This window comes from Pogonomyrmex barbatus, unplaced genomic scaffold, assembly GCF_055798465.1.
Source record: "Pogonomyrmex barbatus isolate J1 unplaced genomic scaffold, ASM5579846v1 scaffold29, whole genome shotgun sequence".
In the NCBI taxonomy this organism is placed as follows: Eukaryota; Metazoa; Arthropoda; class Insecta; order Hymenoptera; family Formicidae; genus Pogonomyrmex; species Pogonomyrmex barbatus.
This window is the reverse complement of record NW_028297126.1, coordinates 21,480-43,937: the sequence shown is the minus strand read 5'-3', so window position 1 is coordinate 43,937 and position 22,458 is coordinate 21,480. Positions and strand designations below refer to the sequence as shown.

At 35.1% G+C, this 22,458-nt stretch overlaps 3 protein-coding genes across 6 annotated transcripts; 2 read left to right on the top strand and 1 right to left on the bottom strand.

Annotated features, from left to right (window-relative positions):
* The first annotated feature begins 396 nt into the window (after positions 1–396).
* LOC105424380 (uncharacterized) lies at positions 397–2,815 on the top strand. 4 transcript variants are annotated; one of them, XM_089078738.1, is made up of 5 exons: positions 397–535; positions 679–1,028; positions 1,112–1,219; positions 1,326–1,513; positions 2,675–2,815. In XM_089078738.1, the coding sequence occupies exons 1-5, from the start codon at positions 482–484 to the stop codon at positions 2,710–2,712; spliced, it is 738 nt and encodes a 245-aa protein (XP_088934864.1). In that variant the 5' UTR covers positions 397–481; the 3' UTR covers positions 2,713–2,815. The 4 variants fall into 4 exon arrangements, with proteins under 4 accessions (XP_088934864.1, XP_088934862.1, XP_088934863.1 ...); XM_089078736.1 differs by lacking the exon at positions 2,675–2,815 and adding an exon at positions 1,671–2,086; XM_089078737.1 differs by lacking the exon at positions 2,675–2,815 and adding an exon at positions 1,667–2,086.
* On the top strand, positions 2,756–6,768 carry Mdh1 (malate dehydrogenase 1). The gene is made up of 5 exons (XM_011634573.2): positions 2,756–2,897; positions 3,459–3,654; positions 4,088–4,410; positions 4,726–5,103; positions 5,384–6,768. Exons 1-5 carry the CDS (start codon positions 2,895–2,897, stop codon positions 5,480–5,482), a joined length of 999 nt encoding a protein of 332 aa, XP_011632875.1. The 5' UTR covers positions 2,756–2,894; the 3' UTR covers positions 5,483–6,768.
* Positions 6,760–21,129, bottom strand: Ufd4 (ubiquitin fusion-degradation 4-like). Its single transcript, XM_089078735.1, has 22 exons — positions 20,957–21,129; positions 20,802–20,892; positions 19,580–19,719; positions 19,271–19,505; positions 18,827–19,167; positions 17,686–18,745; positions 16,534–16,930; positions 16,247–16,282; positions 15,762–16,028; positions 15,100–15,653; positions 14,104–15,010; positions 13,737–14,020; positions 13,352–13,609; positions 13,041–13,251; positions 12,555–12,755; positions 12,017–12,276; positions 11,730–11,888; positions 11,126–11,341; positions 10,799–11,043; positions 10,119–10,686; positions 8,933–9,987; positions 6,760–8,794 (listed from the first exon to the last, which is right to left on the bottom strand). The coding sequence occupies exons 2-22, from the start codon at positions 20,826–20,828 to the stop codon at positions 8,512–8,514; spliced, it is 7,704 nt and encodes a 2,567-aa protein (XP_088934861.1). The 5' UTR covers positions 20,829–20,892; positions 20,957–21,129; the 3' UTR covers positions 6,760–8,511.
* Between the last annotated feature and the right edge of the window lie 1,329 nt (positions 21,130–22,458).

Here is a 22,458-nt window from a genome sequence, read left to right as displayed (position 1 = left end):
TCACATACAGCGAAAACTAAGCGACACTAAAAAGACTTAAGCAGTAAGGAAATCAACGTAAGTCTCGGTCCACAATAGTATTCAATAATATTTAATCTTTAAGAAATTGACCTATCATAAGTGATTATTCTTTTCATATTCGATTAGTGTCGGTCCACAATAGGTGATTTAAGAAGTAAGAAATTGACTAATTATAATCGAATATGAAAAGAATAATCTACTATGATTGATCAATTTCTTACGACTTAAAGATTAATACTTATTGTGGACCGACATTTATGATTGATCAATTTCTTACTTCTTAAAGCTTATCACCTATTGTGAACCGACATTTAAGCCTAGTCTACGATAGGAATCATACACACAGTCCCCACTTAATGTTTCCCCCACCTTCTTCTATTAGAAAGAGAGAGAAAAAAAATCAGGTATTGTTTTTTCTCACTCGCACATTGCCTGGTATAAAGCTCGGTCTATCTATACTATGTCTATGGTAGAATCCTTACTGTACAAATGCTGTGCTAATTGGTTAATTAACGTAAGTGTAATTTTCTATTAAATTATATCATATACATATGTTACATACATATATGTTTGTTTTATCTTAATATCATTTATTTTTACTGAAGCGTTTAATCTCCGTTCTTGAAAGACGATAATAAATAAAAAAATAATTTTTAGGTTATGCGCAAGTTTCGGAAATTATCCCAATTAAAAAGACGAAGAGAACGAACATTGAACGTCCGTCTTCCCTACACAATAAAAGACAAAAAAGACATTGAAAGTTTATTTGAAGGTAATTTTTACGTGAAACTGCCAAGACAATCTAGCAGAACGTGTCACGTCGTCTTTTCTACCGTGGAGGAAAAACTTAACAACTACAAACATGCAAAAAATAAAACGATTAATGGGAAACGAATTGTTATTCAATCACTACATGATCTTGCATCTGTGAAAGATACAAAAGACAGGAAGATAAAAAAGAAAATTTTTATACCTGAAATTAAACCAGATATTAAAATTACACAAACGTGAGAATACTTTTACTTGAATCATGGTTTTGTTTTATCATTATTTATAAAAAATTATTATTTTATTGTTTCTTTACACATAGGCTATTTATCTCAAACATAGCAAATGGAACAAAAGTGCATGAAATACGAGGTGCCATTCCTGGGTGTGTTCGTGTAACCTTATTAAAACCTTATAATAAAGACTTTAGGTAGATAAAATTTTATCTCTGCTAATATTACTGTAATATATATGTATATCAAATTCTTCACATATGTATAATATATATATATATATATATATATATATTCATACAGGAGCGCAATAGTTAAAATGGAAAATATTCAAATAGCAGCAAAGTATCTCAAGGAAAAGCAGAGATGGCCAATTTTGAAAGGATATAAAATATGTATGAAGTCAGATACAAGAACTAAACACAAAAAGACAAATCTTACAAATGTCTTGAAGCTTTATAATGAGAACACAATGGAGGATTATAAGCTCAGTGAGAATTTAAATTATATAGAGAATAATAATGATACTTAAGAGTAAAGAAGAGAGTGTGTAATTAATAAAGATAAGATTTTAGCTTGAAATTTAAATTATTTTAAAATTAGATCTCGATGAGTTTTCACCGTCATGTTTCCATTTGTTGTAGCCAGATCTACAACTAATAATAAAAGTACCCCGCATGACAACAGAAAGTTTTGAAAAACGTTTTTCGAAAGGCAGCAGAAGCGCAATATCGCAAAAATGCGATCAATCTTTCGAAAGACAAAGAAACGCATCATATATTGCGCAAAATCGATCAGCAAATTCTTTAATGTATCGCCCCTAATGTGTGTATCGCGCGTATCGAAAATCGGATCAATTGCGAACTTTCCGCTGTTTTCGATACGCGAGAGTTTCGTTCCGTAGTCCCATGACGCGTAAGCAGATCAAGCGGATAGCCAAACGATTTTTGTTATTTCTTTTCATTTAAACAGTTTTGTGATTGGTAAACCACCGATTTGTTTGCTTGTGTGTATATATATATAAAATTGAAAAATACTTCTAAATATATAAAAACAAAAATGAAGTTATTTTACATCGAATTTTCTTTTCTCAGTTATATGTCGCATATAATTACATGAATACATATAAGTGAAATTAAGAAATTACTTTTAAATACAATGTGTTACACATAATAATAAAATAAAATTAATTATTAGATTACATTATATAAAATTATGTTTAAAAAAGGAATATAAATATATAAAGAAAGGCACACATTTAAAAATATATTAAAAATATTATAATTTATTATAAACAAGCAAAATAAAATTTATATTTTAAGGAAAATATTAAATATATAAAAAATAATAAATTTTAATAATAAAATATATAAAAAAATGTAATCATGTAATGTAATTATCAAAATATTTATGTATATATCCACAATGAAGCTATTCGATGCACTTCGATCTTGTTTGCAACGAAACCACTCGATTCACCTTCTGCAAATATTATTAAACATACTATTCAACACTGACAAACACTAGTCAGAGTGAATATTCTGAAATTATTAATTCATAAGTAACTGTTAATAATTATAATAAAATTATCGGTAAAACCAGTAAAGGCATAGAATTTTTCAATACTTATGAGAATAAACATTATTTTTTAGTGATACTGGCGCACTCTGGTAGAGCCGGAGGCGCATAATTAAAAACTCGTGACTGCCATTTGAGTTCGCTTGGTTGATGACTATTCACATTGGTTGGCATCGTTTTCCAGTTCGGTTCTAGTCATTCGCCATTTATTCTTTCAGTTAATTGCAGTATTTTGGATATTAGATATCAAGTAATTTTTTCTATTAATCCGCTAATAATCACTTTTCAAGAAGAATGGTAAGTTTTATATATCACGTACTGTGTTGATATAAAAAGAACAATATGAATAAAATTATTTTAGTGTTTAAGTAGCTTTAATCTCTTGTAGCTTTAATCTCACCTTTATTTGACCTTCGCATAGAATCCTGAATGTATGTGTATATTAATCCATTTGTTAATGATTCTCATATGTATATGTTATTCTGTTAAATGTTCAGATTTTGTACGTAGAATATATGATTATAGTTTCATAAATAAAATATTTATATACACGTACACAAGATGTTAAAAAATTCATCAATTATATATATATATATATATACACACATATATGTAATACACATATATGTAAATATATCCTTTGGATATTAAACTTTCCTTTTTGCTTTATACTTGTGAGGAACAAGTAATTATAGAAAATAGGTACATTATGTTAAATCGAACATAGTACGATTGATAATACATAGTATACTAGAAAAAATTTTATATTTCACGATACAATTATTAAAATTATTAAAATGTAAGATAATTGTTTTAAGAGATAATGTTATTATTACAATCTTTTTTATTTTTTATTAGGCGGAACCTATAAATGTTGTGGTTACTGGTGCTGCTGGACAAATCGCTTATTCTTTACTGTATCAGATTGCAGTTGGTACAGTTTTCGGTCCAAAACAACCAATTATTCTCCGATTATTAGATATTCCACCTATGATGAAAGTATTGGATGGTGTGGTTATGGAACTGGAAGATTTGGCATTTCCTCTTTTACAAGGTGGGCAAACATCAAAAGTTTATATATTTAAAATTAAATATATTTAAAAATAAGTTTTATATATGAAATATATTAAATAATGCTTGTATATATGTGAAATGTTAGTTATTTGGACATCTATGTAAATTATAGTAGTCTTTTGGATAAAATTTTAATATTTTAGCAAAGTTGTGTTTCAAAAGAAAAAGTTTTTTAAACAAAGCAACAGCAATTATCTGTTATTTTTTATGAAATCAATAAATATAGACTATTATAAATCAATAAGTAAAGACTTTCATATTTGATGAATCTATATTGAAAAGATATGAGATATGAAATATATTATATAACATACTGCTGTACAAATATCTATTCTGACTTGTACTATCACTTTTATATTTTTAAGTAAGTTGGCATCTTATATAATTATAAGCAGTTTAATTAAAATTTTCAGAGATTTTACCAACGGCTGAACCAGCCAAGGCCTTTAATGACGTAGCAGCTGCTTTTCTGGTTGGCGCAATGCCAAGAAAAGAAGGAATGGAACGTAAAGATCTTCTGGCTGCAAATGTAGACATTTTTAAAGTGCAAGGTGAAGCATTGGATAAATATGCTCGTAAGGATGTCAAGGTGCTAGTTGTAGGTAATCCCGCTAACACTAACGCCCTTATCTGTTCGCATTATGCACCGTCCATTCCGAAAGAAAATTTTACTGCAATGACTAGATTGGATCAAAACAGAGCACAAGCGGCATTAGCTGCAAAATTAAACGTGCAGGTAATATATATTGTCAATGTTTAAGACTCGAAATGTTCATGGATGAAACATTACTATTTTGTGATACATCTCTTATATTTCTTGATTTTTTGAGATTTTCTTTCTAGTCATAAATACAAGACTACTGTATTCGAATTCATATGTGATATGTGTATACATATATATGACACACACACACACACACACACACACACACACACACACACACACACACACACACACACACACACAATATGTATGTATGTATACATATATAATGCGCGCGCGTGTGTGTGTGTCACAATTCTGTGCTATATTTTTTTATTGATATCACAGGTTGATAAAATAAAGAATGTTATTATCTGGGGTAATCATAGTTCTACGCAATATCCTGATGCGGCACATGCAACCGTAGAGCTTTCATCCGGTGTAAAAATGGTGTCATCTGAAATAAACGATGACGAATGGTTGAATAATATCTTCGTAGAAATGATTCAGAAACGTGGCGCCGCTGTAATAGCTGCCAGAAAAATGTCTTCCGCCATGTCTGCCGCTAAAGCTGCTGGAGATCATATGAGAGATTGGTGGTTTGGTACTAAGCCTGGAGAGTGGGTTAGCATGGGTGTTATATCCGATGGGAGTTACGGAATTCCAAAAGATATTGTATTTTCCTTTCCTGTTATTATCAAGAATAAACAGTATGAGATAGTGCAAGTAAGTTATCAGCGTAAAGTATTTATTTAGATATATATGATAATATACGAACGTCTTGATATCACGCTTCTTTTCTTATCCGTAAAGTTTTTTAAAAATTCTGATATATTCTATATTCTGTGTTAACGAATCTAGCGATTTGTACTTTTTTTACAAATTTTAAATATTTACAAAAAATTATTAAAAGTAAATACAATATGTTGCTATACACATTTATAGAAAAATAATAAAATACTCTGGAAAAAATATACTTAATATCTTAATTTACAATCTATTTCAGAATCTCTCAATAAGCAACTTTGCAAAATCCAAACTAGATATTACATCCAAGGAATTGGAGGAAGAACGACTTGAAGCAAACAACGTATTAAAAAAGTGACTAGTAACATTAGTTCAAAATGATGAAATGCAAAAGAAATTTGCGTTAGCAAAGTTATGAAATGCATCATTATGCTGTATGATACACACATACATAATTGAAACAAACACGATTGTATGCATGTATTTGCACGCGCGCGCGCGCGCGCGCGCGCAGGCGTGTATGTATGTATACATGCATTATATGTGCATGGATGCTCACGCACTCACACATCTATATCATTATGCATACATGTCATACGTATATAAGGCGTCTCAAAAATTGAATGTGAAAGAATCTCTGCAACAATAAAATTTAAGAAAAAGACAAATAATGGATATAATATTATGCGTATCTTGAATGTTGTTTTCGATAGATGGACATAAAATAAAATTGTGTTGTTTATTAAATGTATAACGAGTTGATTAATGATGTAACTATATATTATCAGCTAAAAATTTCAAAAAATTTTTTTTATAGATTTTTTCTTAATGACAAAAAAATTTTGGTTTTGAATACGCCCTGAAATCAATTGCAAAATCAAAACAAAATAATTTAGTTTATTTTATATATACATACATTTGTGTGTGTATTGCATATTGCACACATTTTACTGCACTTTTAAGTAAATAACTTTTAAATGAGTAAGTGGGATTCAAATGAATTTTTGTACGAATATTTATTAGAGCTTTATATGTAAAAAATTTGATTTAATTCGTAATGCTTTCTCATCAAATTTGTAAACGAGTACTACAAAATGTGATTTTAAGAATCAAGATAAAAAAATTAAATAACTTAAATCAATAAGAGAATTGTGCTCAAATTTTGCACAGTTACTTAGATGTAATAATAGAACAATCTATGAAATTTTTATACTTTTGCTTTGAGATATGACACAAATATAATGACATCTTTGCACAATGTGTGTGCAGATTATTAAGTCTGAAAAGTCTAAATTACTGATGTTGGTAATTAGATATTTGGCACGCATTAATCGATGTTAAACAAAAAATTGCGATAATGCACATGTTTGCAATGTTGCAATGTTTTTACTCAAATTTTGAAACGCCACATAATGTGTATAACTCTATGTAAATATATTAGATGAAATAATTTGAACGGATGTAGAAGTGGTGTTAATACACAATACATAATTATTAACATGGTATAAATGTTACAGATACACTGTTATAAATCATATACATAAGTTAATGTACATGATGTACGATATACATAATATATATGTATAGACTTTATAAAACTTGTAATAAAGGTATATATCGGGAAATATATTATACTTTACGATATTTTTTTGGTTTTATTCATCTGCTTCATGAGAATAATTTATGTTACAATAATGTAATATTTTTCAGTGTCAATGTCATATTCAATCTTTTCTCACATTTATATTATTTTTATATTTTATTTCTTAAAATCTATTATTATAACTATGTATTTCGTATTTTTTCTATTATCTCTAATTATCGCGCGCGTGAGCATTAAGTAGTATATTATACAAGGATGCAATTGGATAATGCAATGTTCAGTTTATCCCTGATTCTAGTAATGCTCGCGACGTAATATCGCAACACACTTTTTCTTTCGTTTCACATTTAAAGAGACATTCTTGCATTTAGAATATTTAGGAGTTAGACGATGTACAAATACACATAATTATAAGGAGCAGATATTTGAAAGCTGTAAACATCGGTTTACATATTACATACGAAACATTTTCGCTATTGTCGATGAAAAATTATTTTGCAAATATATGTCAATTTTGATTTACATAATTCTCTTCGCATACATATCCGTGCACACGATAATCCGTGTTTTACGTAACCCATGTTTACGAGTATTCATAATAAAGAGAATAGAAAATTTGCTAAATGTACATATTTATGCAATTAGATGTTTTGTCTATTGCACTATTTTCTCATAGTACGATAACATTTTCGATAAAGATAATATGAATATTCAAGTGAGACTCAAGTTTTTACGAATTTAGCAAATATATTTGAAATCCATTCATGTAGAGACATTTTAGGAAAAGATACAGCCTTCTAATTCGAAGTTTAAGTTTCATAATAGTTTATGCTATTAACGTCTCGAACTACGTTATCTTCAATGCCTTTTAGATGTTCGATTCTTATCAACATACGTGCACGAACGCACTGCAGTTGTACACGCATGCATGCATCTATGTATGCTTGTATGCTTGTGCGCGTATGTGCGTACGTGCACGCTTAAACAAATTATTTTCGATATGCAATGTACAAAAAAAAAAAGGCAATACTGTCATAGTGTTGTTATAACGTAATATATGTTAAGGCATAATTATGTTGCGAAAATCTGATTAATTATAGCTCATAAATCGTTAGATTCAACAACTAACAATATTTGTGGTAAAATAAAATGAGGATATTTACTAATTCACGCCAAGAAATTACACATTAAATATAAATATGTATATCATATATATATATATATATTTTTTTTTGTCTCCTATCTATACTTTATATATATGTATATGAAATATTACAAAGATGTCAATATACAGAAAACCAATATGATTTTAAGAGAGCTTGAAGCATCGAGTGATAAATGCTTTCATGCTTTGATGATGCGATCACGGATTTACTAAAGTATTAGAATGTACATTTATTCCAAAAAAAGCAAAAAAAGCAAAAAAAGCAAAAAAAAAAAAAAAAACCAGAAAAGGAAAAAAAGACCATAAGGGAAAGAATAGATGATGTGTGAAATCGTTTTTCATTTAAATTTAAAAAAGAAATAAGATACGCAGGTGATATAAAATACCAAAGGAACATATTTAACATTATAGACATTTTTGTAGAGACAAAGTTTCCGTCTCCAATTGCTAAGTTGCTATCTATTCATACGAATTCGTATCAGAAAAATAAAGTTATCGAATTATAATAAAGGCCGTACACTTGCTCTTACATACACAGCGTACATACATATCGATTTGTTAAGTATATCTTTTTTTCTGTATAATCTACTAATTTAAATCTTAGGGCAAGAGAATCAATTTAATTCAAATGAAACCCTCTTTCTCGGGTAGCAGCCAATAGCCTTTCTTTCAGAATTTCCTCGGTAGGATATTCTGGTAATTTTAAGTAATGAACACAGGTATTAACAGAAGGATAACCACCAGAACCAGCGTCTACTTTTCGTACGACAGTCAATCTGGGATGTAAATTACATAAACCTCCTGGAGGTAAAGCCGAACAACCGGTGGCAAATTGTAAGAATGCTTTTCTTTCAGATCCAGTCAATGATAACAGCACGTTGACAAATCTTTGGAAACCAGGACTGAAAAAAATTAAATGAAAGCTGACGCTGTGATCAACATTATGAGCCAGATAATCCAGCTTTACTTTCGAGGACAATACGTGCAGACTTTCCTCGTAACAAGTTTATCATATAAAAATATGTCGATTACCGCCTTACCTTTCCTTCGTGTATCCTAGTTTTGGCTCGGTGTAATTGAGCAAATCTTCTCTCGTCCATTGTGGATTCTGTTCTCCACAAAGCATCGCTCTCATTTCATCTGGACTAAAAACATGAAGTTTTTCCATCGGAAAGACTTTTGAAAAGCCCGACTTAAACGCTTCAAGTTGTCGATAGATTCCCTGGTTAAGGCAGTAATTGATCGTAAGATTCGCGTATTCTCTTGCATTTTCTATTGTCACTGCGATATCCGAGCCATTTTCTACCAATTCCACTTGATCATGTTGAAAAACTTTCGAACTTGGTGAATATGTCATAGTTAACGCTAAATCTTCGATAGCCACTGAAGTACCCGATGGATGAATAATATGTAATGATGTTTCTTCGTCAGCGGAGTTTGGACCATCGGAAAAAGTTCTATCACGTTTCGTGATCGCATTTTGTATTTCTCTTAGAAACTCTCCTCTTACAGGATCCACTTCGACAAGATCTTCTATATCTAATAAATCAGCGTACCATGGACAGGGCTCTAACGAAGAGTACGCAGCGTCATTTTCTCCTTCTTCCGATATAAAGCTACTCGACATACTAGACGACATGCTTTCTTGCGTAACACCGGTAAGACCGATTTTTTCATTGACATTGTTCGAGATATCACCACGGCACATTAATTTTAAGAATGGACGGGATAACGGTAAATCTACTAATCTATTATCCTGGAGAACTTTGGCTAAGAAGACTCCTAGGAACCAGAAATATCGAACAGCACGATCGCAACATGCCGAATCTTGCGGTAATGGAGCTGGGAATAAGCCGCTGGCACGCGTTACATAATATCCTGCAGGCCGAATCTTCTCTCCGGAGACACACGTTTGCTCTTCATTCAAGATTTGTATGGTATGATCGTCAGCGGTGTCGTCACATAACCAAAGACCCAGATCTTTACGTTGTAATTCCGCCGCAACGAGTGCAAAAAATTCTAAAGTAGGTCCAAGACCAGTACCCTCTTCTCCTACAAACGCTACTTCGAGTATGCTTTTACGACTCGCATGTACCTACGAGGAAAAGTAAAGAAATAAATATAGACACATATATATATATATATATTTTTTCTTATCGTTTTTCTACACTATCGCATGGTTGTACGTAACATAATATATAATTATATTTTTTTCTTCTCTTTTACCTTCAACACCTGCTCCGCCCAATCTAGAAGTTTTTCTCCCCTCGGTACGCTGACTCTCTCATGCTTAAGCCTGCCGACACGAAATTCGTGACTATCGTCACGTCTTGGACTTAAACCAGGTGCTCTTTGTCTTTCAAGGATCGCATCTCGCTGCGTTTGTAACCATACGATAGACCGCGAAGCACCAAAAGCAGTACAACTGAAATAGAGTCGTCTTGTTTCGAAAGGTAACAAGAATGGACAGCTTCGCGCGAGCTCTTCACACCAATTGGGCAATGCACCAGCGGCCAGAGCTAATGGATCCTGAATCTGTTGTACGATTTTGTTCGTAATTTTTTTCGATGTAAAATCATCTGGGTGAAGCCAGTAGGTTGTATCGTTCGCTTCATCCTGCTCCGAGACGCCTTCGTCTCGAATAGTGCCCAAAACGAATACATGTCTCAAGAGTTGCAGAACATCCTCCACGGTGCACGCATTTGCATTTTGCGCGGGATTGCGAGAATATAGTGTTACGATCGGCGTCGCTCTGCCAGACGATTCTTCGTCCCTGGCTTCCTTATATATTATTCTAAATAGAAAAAACAAAATGAGACAGGATCAGACAATCTCTTTTTTTGTCTCTCTAATATGATGTTTTTAAGATATAAAATTAACAAAGTTAATAAAATTTAAATCATTACGTATAGGTTGGTTCCCAAATTCTTTTTAATTTCTCTTGACGGCTGCCCAATTCAGTTAATTGCATTAGTTCCTGGACTGCTTGAAAGATACTAGCGTGCGGGTCCGAAAGCGATATCTCGACATCCGGTACGCCTGGAAATCCTGGTCCTTTCAATGACAAGGAAAGTCTAGGCATAGGCAATGATCCTATACGACTATTAATTTGTGTTTCGCTGCCAGGAGGGGGAACTTCCAAATCCGTTGTCTATCGTGTGAAAACATTTCACAATATTAAAATGTCGACAAGCTAAGCATGCCTAATTTAATTTATATCGTACGTTACTTACTTGATTAATGTTCGTTCGACCAGGACGTGGATCAAAAGCAGGAATAAGAGCAGAAAATTGACGCTTCAATACAAATTCATCATCCCATGCACGCCTCTTGCTACTCTGTGGTGCTTCTTCTTCCATAAATGCTGCCAAAAGGTTACGACTTACCATAACTTCTTCGTATTCGCCTTCGCAACCGTCACCTTCCTCTTCATTCTCTTCATCCTCTTCCTAAAATTACGTAATGATGCGTTTAAGATCAGTTGTATTCTGATATTGTATGTTGACGATAATTATTTACATTAATGAATATGATTTCGATATTAATCTCGACGCACGCACGCACATCGAGTATTATTTGATGTGATTAACAGATAAAACGTTTCTAAAATAAATTGCTCGATTTTATAGATGTATCTTTCGATCAACCTATTTAAATTTTTCTGTAGCAAAAATATTAAAGCGTTAACAATTTAAAAATTCTACGTGTAACAGATTATGCTCGGTCAAATTTTTGGTCAAATTTTGGAGGAGTACAATCGAATCGAAGAATACATTTGTGACGCTTGCAGACTTTGTTGGACTCATCTTGTATAACCAAATACTTTCGCGAAATTACCTCTTGATCATTTTCTTCGTTATCTTCCTCCTCTTCTAGAACACCGTCCTCATCATCTTCCAATTCAGTCAAAAGCGTAGGCCCGCCAGTGGTACGACCTCCACCAGTACTCGAAGTCGCTACACCTCCGCAGGATTCCAAGAAATCTTCAAGGCTGACCTAGAACGAAATGAATTTTCGTTGCATTAAGGCAAAATCAAGTTCCACGATTTTCTTCAATAACTAAACAACTTTTGAGAAAAAAATTGGACCATTTTAGAATACATTAATTACTCAAATGATTTTACCTGCTCACTATCGCTACTTGTACTAGTTAGAGACATGGTAAGCGCTTGTCCTAAACCTGGTCCAGTTGTTGTAGTAACGCCGCTACCAGCCACTTGTCCGCTACTTGTCAGACTTGGATAACTCTGCGCCGTACTGAGTAAACCACCAGGAAAATTAGGACTCAGTGCCAATCGTACAAGACTAGACACAGAATTCGGTCCTCGAATTGGATTACAACTCGTATTAGAATTCGAAGCGAGATGCTGTCCACCCGCAGGTCCTAGAAGTATTTTTCATCTTTTTTCGTTTCTTCAAAGACTTATTTGTTAAAAAAATGCACGCAACATTATGGAGAATGCTGCGCAGAATCATCCTTCTAATATACGTGTAACTAAATGTGAGTAAAAAAATACTTTTTCGCGTGATATATCCCGAAAAAATTGCAGATTTATACAAACAAGATTAAAAAGATGTATGATAATAAAAATAGAAAATATAGATATATAATAATAAGGACGGGTATGTATTCTCGTCGCATGTATTTAATTTAGAACTAACCTAATGTTCGTCTTCGCGCCATGGCAGCAAAAGTTTCCAATAAACCAGTAGCAGCTGTTGATTCCAAGGTATTGTTAGCATCGGAACAAGCGAGATTAGGCACAGATACCGACATGGGATTGGTAACCACAACAGGACAACCGCCCGTTGTATTTTGCGTAGACGAGCTAGCTTCTTTCTCTCGAGTACAGTCTTTAGCAACTAATTCGAAGGAAATGTACTATTTTTACATTTTTTACATACACCATCAGCATGAGCACGAGGAAAGGAAATCAATGATCGGTCAGAGATTAGAGAATGCGATCGTGTATTTTCCGCACACGAACGTGCAAAGTTCGTAAAAGATGTATAGTTACGGAGGATCTCTCGATCCGATGTATGTCTGATTTAAATATAAGCATTACAATAAAAATATAAGCATTACAGTTGAAATAAATAATATATCGGAAGGTATATCGGAACAAACATCATCATCGATACACATACCGTCCGTGATTCCAGTGGGATGATGTCTCGGTACAGATTTAATCCTTAACGAGTTTTCATCTGATTCGCCGGAGACGCTGATTCTAACGGGAACTAAACCGAGTAGCTCACCACTCAGAAAACTGTTGGTATTGTTGCGTAATCTGTCGGCACCTTCTCTCATACGATCCAGAACTTCCGCGGTTTCTAAACTCAGCAAGCCTCCACTAGCCTATGCGTCGCATATCAGTTCGTTAGATAATTCTTAAGATATTTCAGGGGAAAAAGAAGGGAAATATAGTTTCAAGTAAACAATAATGTCATCTCTTTACCTTATTTCCTCGCACAGTAGCAAAAAGTGGTTTCGAACTGGACGCTCGATTACTGGTACTGTTAACTGGACAGTCCGTATTGAGAGTGAGGCTCTCGACGATAGTAGCTAGATCGCTGGTAACAGTCGTATCTGGTCTGGGATGCAATACGACTGAAAGTTCACTCGTCGAGTTTGCTCCGCTTTCACCAGTTACGGCAACCACCGCTTCCGCACGGGCTACCGACAATACACTCTCGGCTATCGATTCGGCAGCTTGCTGCTCGACACAATTGAAATTAATACCGCCAATAATCTTGAGATACATCTCGTGCGATACAATACAAAGCTGCGTAATTAAGTAGTTGCGTAATTAAGCAAATAGGTGACGGATAAATAAATCGCACCTTTGCCGCCAGATTATCCGCACTCGCAGCTTGATCCGTAGAAGCTACTGAACCACGTATAGTAGTGTCGGTGCAATCGGGTAAACTAGGAGTGCTATTTGATTTTCGACCTGTTAGGACGCCTCCGCTTTTACACTTAGCCGTATTGTCTGTGTCAAGACCAGCGCCGATCAATCTAAGATCGTATTTTCCTTCGGCACCCATTCTGTACGAATTTGATCCACCATGATCCCACGTTACGTCTATCCATCCGTTATGCAATTCTCCCGTAACTGTACCTTCACCTATATGTATGTAAGACGATCTAGGACCGGTCATGTTTATCGGCATTTAAATTATTCTCATCACCTATTTCATCCGTACGTACCTGGTGGTATGCCATCCTGATCCCTCCACTTCCAATCTAATCCTCTAGCTACTCGAACTCCTGCAACTAAATGTTTAAGAACTTGTGTTTTAATAAATCTTCTTTGCTTCCGTACACCAGCTTCGGCCTCCTTGGCCGCGCGACCTAAATCCTCGCATACTCCAGTAACTTCTCCATAAATCTCAAAACCAGACACGGACAGATAATGTGTTTGCCCAGAGGCGTTCTTTCCGATTTGCTGTAGACGTAAGTGTCGCCAGCCTTGCGTCTCTTCGCTCGGTGGTTCTAACGTCCAAGTAGACGTACTACCTGGTTCATTTAAAGAACAATCGTCTACGTGGGCGTATAACGTTATCCATGTAACGCCATCCTTTGATGCTTGAAACATCCAATTCCTCAATGCGCTTCTACCGTATCCTCTCGCGTGCCTCAAGGTATAAGCGCTTGGAATAATCCAAACTCCAAGATCTATCGAGAACCACGCCCGTTTGTCGTCGTTAGTGTGACAATTTAATGCCGACGGATCACGACTGAGTATATCTTCGAGATGACCGTACGGCAAATTTCTTCCATCGCTCGACGTGACGACGACCAAGCCATATTGACCTGGATTTACCCATTCGGAACAAGTCTTAGCATTCGTCCCGATCCAATATAGCAAGCCATTTTCGTCGAAATCATGTTGATACTTGAACGTTATTCTACTTTCTTCCTTTAATCTTTTCACGAAGGCGAACGTAGACCTATCGTGATCGTGCCATTGCTTGGCTACCATTTTTAATAAATGATTCTCTAATTGTTGTATCGTGCTTAATGGTTCCATTTTTAAGCTACGACCAGATCGGTCGATCAACGCGCTCTCGCTTGAAGCTTTTTCCAGTCGAAAGCGCAATCTCCTCGTCAAAATCTGTAAAACGCACCGAGATACATGACACGTATGAGAAACATTCGCACACATAAAAGAATTATATCGTGTACGCGTGCACACTAGCATACCTGTAAGCCGTAGCCTGATCCGGGTGTATCGTACAGATATACGGGTAATTTTTCTATCGATTCCAACACCGAAACTAATTTGTGAACTAAAATCTTCGCCGAATTAGGCTCCTTGGTTGTATCTTTCGTCTGAAAGCAGCTTTTGAACGCAGTTATCCTTTGCATTCTAAGTTTGGTCGCTCTCAGAGTGGGAGGCGAGGGTCCCGGGGGCGTAGCCAATAAGGCAAGTAACGCTTGTACGAGACCACTCGAGTGTAATTCGTATGCAGACACTCGACCTTCTTCATTCAATAATACTTTCAGTTGTTCCAACGCAATTTTCAATATATTGCGCCATTCGCGACTTCCAGACTGTTGCTTCTGAGATGCTTTCTCTATTTGACTAACAATAGTGCCGAGTTTCGCGACTACGCCGCGTGGTTGAGCTTGAGCCGCTTTAAAGTAACGTTCGTATATCTCCTGCGCTTGTACTTTAACCTTTTGTTTAATCGCTTCGATCTTTGATCTTAATCTCTTTCCCCTTTTGCCAGTCCAACCTGCTGCAAATTCTGGACCTAAACCATACGTATAAGTTATGAAACAATCATAAAACCTTAAGGATTCTAATAAATGAAATAATAATAGATGCATCGATAAGACGCAGTAGGATGCTCCTCTCATACCTAAACTTGTTTCCGCTGTAAAAGAATGCTTGGTACCTCTATTCGATTCAAAAATAAAACCTGGCAAATCTTCCCTCAGAATAGTTGCCTGTTGTTGGCCATCGCTATTATGTATACATAATTCGCTTTCTTTTCTACTGGATAATGCCCAATTTCCTACGACCAGTCGTGTAGCACCAGGCCGAGAAAGTACAGGCTGACTTACAAAGTTCACTTTTAACTGACTACGCGCTCTTTGCAGTTTCTCCAGAAATTCACCACGATTTTCTGCAAAGTACAGATATCGTTTCATTTTAACTCACATGTGTCTCGCTTGAACAAATATAGTATGAAAAAGAACGAAATGTACGTTCATTATGTCATGTAAGAAACAGCTAAAAGACAAATTACAATAAGTACTTTTACAAACGATAAGTTTGTAGAATGTACTAAAAGATGATTCAACGTGCGAGTCATTACATGAACTAAACACATATGTGACCTACCTTCAGTGGTAAGCGACTCTGTGTTCCTCCCCTTTCCTGTAGGCAGTTAGTAAAAAAACCAGTTATTCTTTAAATAGTTCCCTTCACAAAAGTTAATCACAAAAGGAAAATACGTAACGTAAAAGAGATTATAGTATTTAAGATGAAAAGAAGTAGAAGCATCTCCGATAAAGAAGACGATAATAGAGGAATCAAAAATAGGTGATGCGAGTGATCGGTATGATTTTTGAAAGCGAAAGATCAAGCGTGCGCGCGCGAGTGGTCGACGTTCGCTCGCACATACTTACCCGACGTATCTGTTCCACCTTCCGGACTTCCGCTGGAATACATAGTCGCCAATTTCCCATCGAGAATAAATCTAAACCATCCATTACTTCCGTTTGATAGCTCTAGAGCTGCCGCATCGGACCAAATGTAAAGGCAATCACGTCCTCTACATATGCACCAATCTCTCCAGTGATACGCTCTTCCTATTAATAATTCTTTCGCATCTTCCATTCTTTGTTCTTCTCCCAATTGATTCGATTCCGCTTCTGGCTCGGGTGTACTCTCTTGTGGTCCGGCTAAAGTGGCAACCTTTGAAAATACTCCTAAACGTGCGAAATGTTCCAAGAATTCGTCTTTGCCTTTAATCATCAGATCCTGTATCATTTGCAGAACGACCAAATGACCATCCTCATCCTCCTGTTAATATAATTAACATAGTTAAAATAGAACAAGTTTTCAAATGGTTTCAACGCTCTTGCTGATTCATCACAACCATCGTGAATTATGACGCGTTAGAAGTAAGAAAATACACGATGAAAATTCTTGCGAAATAAATTAAAGTGGAAACGTTTTTTGATAAAATAACGTTTTCACTCGATAGAACAGACTTGTAAAATATGCCGAAAACCCTTCCTTCGTTCCATTAATCGATAAATGACCATATTTATAGAAGTAAATTTCCTCTCGATTTGAAATAATTCATTTTCTAGATATGCAGTTATTTATCGATTACCGGAGGAAAAGAACTCTCTACTTTCGGTATTTTACAAGTTTGTTTTATCGAATGCAAACGTTATTTTACGGAAAATCTCTCTATTTCAATATATTTCGCAAGAATTTTCACCATATATATCTTTTCACTATTAACATCATAATTTAAGATAGCTGCGATGAGCCAGCAAGACGTTTCGATAGTAGGGAATGTTTATCGAATATGGGGATCATTTTCTGAGTTTTCATATGAAGATTTCTCAAATTGATAGATACATGCAGAAAGGAAGACCTATTTTAAAATACGTAACTTTTGGATAGAGGCTTTTCTACATATACGCTCTTCCTTTAATTGTTTTACTAATGCTACTTCTCCATGAAGACAGTACAACGTCGCTCGACGATGTGCAAAACTCTGCATTAGATAAGTTGAATTACGTAAACAATACTATCACGCTTACCTCATTGTCCAAAACATTAGCGATTACTTCTACAAGCATAGCTCCACATCCCCCGGTTCTATCAGATCCACAGGTTTCTATAAGTAATTCTGGCTGGATGTAATGCACCATTTTTCTAATCAAACTTAAGCTCGCTTTCCTAACACTCGGTAACATAGTTGATTGGAAAGTTGCACAAAACACTGGTAACAATCTTTTTAGATAAATAGGCGCCATTTCAGGATCCCCTTTAGGTTCCATGAATTCTTCTACTTCTGTCTCAAGTTTTCTATGTTCTTGACTGGGTGGTAACATCCATTCTCCAGGCGACTGTAAGATGGCCGCAACTTCTCTATGTCCTTCATCAACGCGTTCTCTAGCCTTGTCCAGAGGTGTTTTACCATCTTCGTCTCTTAAGTCGGGATTAGCACCGTGTCTAAGTAAAACTTTGGCGATAGCCGGTCTTCCGAAACAAGCCGCGTAATGTAGGCTGGACGATCGTTGACCTTTATTAACGTCCGCACCTCTATCGCACAAAAACTCGACCATTTCTTGCGTACCGAACGCCGAGGCCCAATTGAGCAAAGTTTGCCCAACGTCGTCCATAAAATTAACTTCGATACCTCCTGTATCGATCGCTTCTATCAATGCATCTGTATCTTTCGAGCGTATGCAATCGATCAGTTGTCTGTGCGACTTTTCTCCAGCACTATCCAAACGTCTCAATCTTGGTAACAAGGGACCAGACGGACCACCGGTAGTGCTACGTCCCAACGCTGATCTTCCTTCAAATAATAAGACTAGCAAAAGATCAATCAGCCTCATAGAATCAAGAGCGCATCGTTCGTCTCCCTTTAATGCCTTTTCTATCGCATCTGGTAATTCTGAACGTAGAAGATCATGCGTAATGGACGGTGATCCTCTACAAAGTGTCGACAAAAGACTAATTATAGTTGAAACAGAAGCACAGGACTTTGGTTCCGGCGTTGGAACTGTGGTCACGGTACTGGATGGCGGAGGTGTTTTTGGATTGCTGCAGGTCGCCGTAGTGGACGTGCCAGGACCTGCTGCATTCGATAATCTAGAAAATTATTTATACGTGAAGTGAAGAAAAGAAAATAATTTACGGCGATATATATCGATAAAAGAAACGGCATGTTACCGATATAAAAGTTCAGAAACTAATCCATTTGATGCTAATGGCGCGGGATCCGTCCCCCTTCTGGAAAATCTGTCTGCCAATGACGCGAAACAACGAAGCGCTCCATCTGCAACATGTGCATCCTCGTGTCTGAGTAGTACGGACAGAGCCTCGACGCAATCGGGCAAAGCTTTATCTTGAGGTTCAACTTTGCCGCATAGTCGAGTAACGACCGCCATCGCTGAGTGTAACGTATCCCGATGTACGCGCGCTCCGTGCTCTCGAATGAAACACAACGCACAAGGCAGACCACCAGCTTCAAACACGGCACCAGCCTCTCTGGCGCATACAAGTTCCAATACCTAATTTCAAATATAAAATTGTCATTCGATTATCTTGTCGCATATAATTAAGACTTGACACGCGTATATAGATATTTGACTTGTGGGATTGGATATATTATACCTTTATGCATTGCTCCGCCAAGTCTCGGCTAGCTCTAGAGCCAAGTCCAGCGCCAGAGAGTCGGCTACAGATAGCTTTCACGGCACCTTCCATAGCGACCACTCTGCGCGTACATTCCGCGGAGACATCCAAGTAATATGTGATAGCTCGAGCGGTTACTTCGAGAACACTGTCTGGTACCAAATCATCCAGAAAGATTCTGCAAAGGGCTGGAAGGAACGTGCGCGGAGGACAACTACAAATATATAAAAAAATCATATAACAATATATTGTATATACAATGCTACAGATTACACGTGATTATTTTACCATTCGAAGCAACGATCCACATTGTCGGACATGAGCAAGAGCATGCATAATTGTTCCAATGCTATTAATTGCATGTCTCTTTCGTCTCCTTGTCCCATGCTGAGCCATTCTAGCAAAGTCTCAGGATCGACATCTGCCATCTCAAGAAGAAAACGAGATATCAATTCTTATATCTAATATATATCTAATATATCCAAGGTAACAATATCAAAAATGGTTATTTTCTAGGAAAGATATTTTTTTTTAATTCATGCAAGCTATCGAAAATTGAGCAAATTGATGGAAATTAAGAAACTGAAACTGACTAGCGTAAAAACTTTTAGGATAATTATCGCATGGTCTCTGTATACATGATAAAAATTTTCGACGAGCTAATACGATGACTCTTTGAATAGAATAAACAAGTGATGAAATTTCACACAAAGCTGGAATAAACTAAAGAATGGACGAAATATTCATTAATCGCCATAAATTGCTACAATTATATTCATTGCAAAATATAATTTGATAAATATAAAATTTATTTCATCACACTTACTTTATATTTAGAATAGCACCGATCAAGTTGATTTTATTTCAGTACTCTGAAAATTAAATGGAAAACACAAATTGCATTAATCCACTGATCATGTTTTATTTGAAAAATAAAAAGTAGATCGAACAAGCATCATGAGAGTGCACTGTCATTATATAAATATTCGTTCCGTTCAATCATGATATAAATCATAATTGTTAAACATATGTAAATTGTAACACTCTCCACTAATTTTATAGAGCAATACAATAGTGTTTTTTCTGGCAGCTTGCCATTTCTCTTTTACGAGATATATTAAAGAGTCGAATGTAGCGAATCGCTCATCACGACACAGAGACATTGACAGGCTTGACAAGAAATGCTATTACTGTATATTAACGTCTCTATACAAATACGATTGTTACGATCAAGTTGTACAACAAAGATTGAAAAAAATCCATCGCAAGGACAATGCGAGATGGAGTGATACCTAACCGTGTGTAACCTTCAATATGTGACTTGGGTCAGTTGATCGAAAGACACAAAATAAGACAAAAAGATAGCGCGATCAAGGTAATAATAGTGTACTTCGATAGATTTATTATATATATATATATATATATATATATATATATATATATAATAGGGGCACCCTCGCATAACGCACACATTCGCGAGTTCATACATATACTTATCATCGAAACATACCGTTGTAAAAGGCATTCCATTCTTCATAGGTCAAATTGCCATCCTCTTGCAGACGTGTCGTTTGCCACGGCGAGAAACACGCACAGATCGTCTAGATATATTCCATCCGTTAATAATGTGATCTGTCTTTTGTGCTAACTTAACAAAGCACTTACCCCGTGAATAATTTTTTCTTTATTTGTCGTATACGTCATATATACCACTCGCCATTTACATATGATATGACGTTCAATTTCGATATAGACTGGAGTCACGCAACTCGCCACGCTTAACGAGCAGTAAGCCAACCTTACATGTGAAATGGGGGAGATATGGCGAATTTAGAAGATAACGCACGTTTGATGTTTGATACAACCATAATCAATGAAATATGTTTCTTTAGAAATTTTAATTAATGGTAACTTTAGTGACGATCCTACAAGATAGTTTCATCGAATAACGAATCAAATTATTCGATTTACTAACTGAGTCATCGATGAGATACTCTAAGGCCTGTTCTACAATGTATCGTGTGCGGTGTCGTGGATCGTGGGCCATAAGAATGAGCCAATCACAATCAAGTATTCTCCCCACGTTTGTCTGTGATTGGTCAATTCTTGTGACTTGCGATTTGCGACACCGACATGCGACGCATTGTAAAACAGGCCTTCATGTTAGAGAGAAAAAGAGAAAAGATAAACTGCGCAAGAAGTTTAGCTGAAAAGAATAGACCTAATTTAACGCCGATTTTGAACGGCACACTTTTTTGGGAAGGTTTTTTTGGGCAGAAATGTTCTCGTGGTTTGCCAGATCGTCGAGAGGAGATACGAGCGTATGATGAAAATGTTTGGTTCTGTCGAGACTTGAACCTGAGCCTTTTAACACAGTAGCTATAGTGCGCTATATGCCACGCTCGCTCTTCTACGTAGTTTTAAATTAAAAAATAAGTGTATTAGCAATAATATAGAAGGTTTCAATGGTCTTATGAAAAAGGCTGAGACAATTTCTCCTCCCTCTATCGATCCCTTCCCTCGAAGATCTTATAGAAATTTGCGCGACCACGCATGATTATTAAAATTTTGAACAATTCCATAATATAATATTAATTCATAGTTTATAATATAATATTAATTCATAGTTTATAATATAATATTAATTCATAGTTCATAATATAATATAATATTATTAATATTATTCATAATATAATATTAATTTATTATTACTCTGATATTCTTTAGACATATATACACATATTATCGCAAAATTACCATTTTTTTCTACAGTTATTATTTTTGTAGGTATTTCAAGTATAGATAACTATAAAAATGGTGTAATAAAATTAGATATGAGTACGTTGTATGTAAGGTATATATATATATATATATATACATACACTTTACTTATATATACTTTACTTATTTATTTATTTATACTTATATTTATATTTATATTTATTATCGTGCTTGATTATTATTAAATTTAATAATTTATTATTCAAATATTTATGTTAAAAATCATGTAAATGTATATCGATATATCAATACTCTTCAATTATCTTTAGGCTTTCCAGACTCCTTTGATGATCACGAAAATTTGTCCAGAATTGACGATTTTTTTTTAATAATATTTCGTCGTCGATTCAAATCTAATCAGATTGTCTTTTTCTCATCTTGTTCTA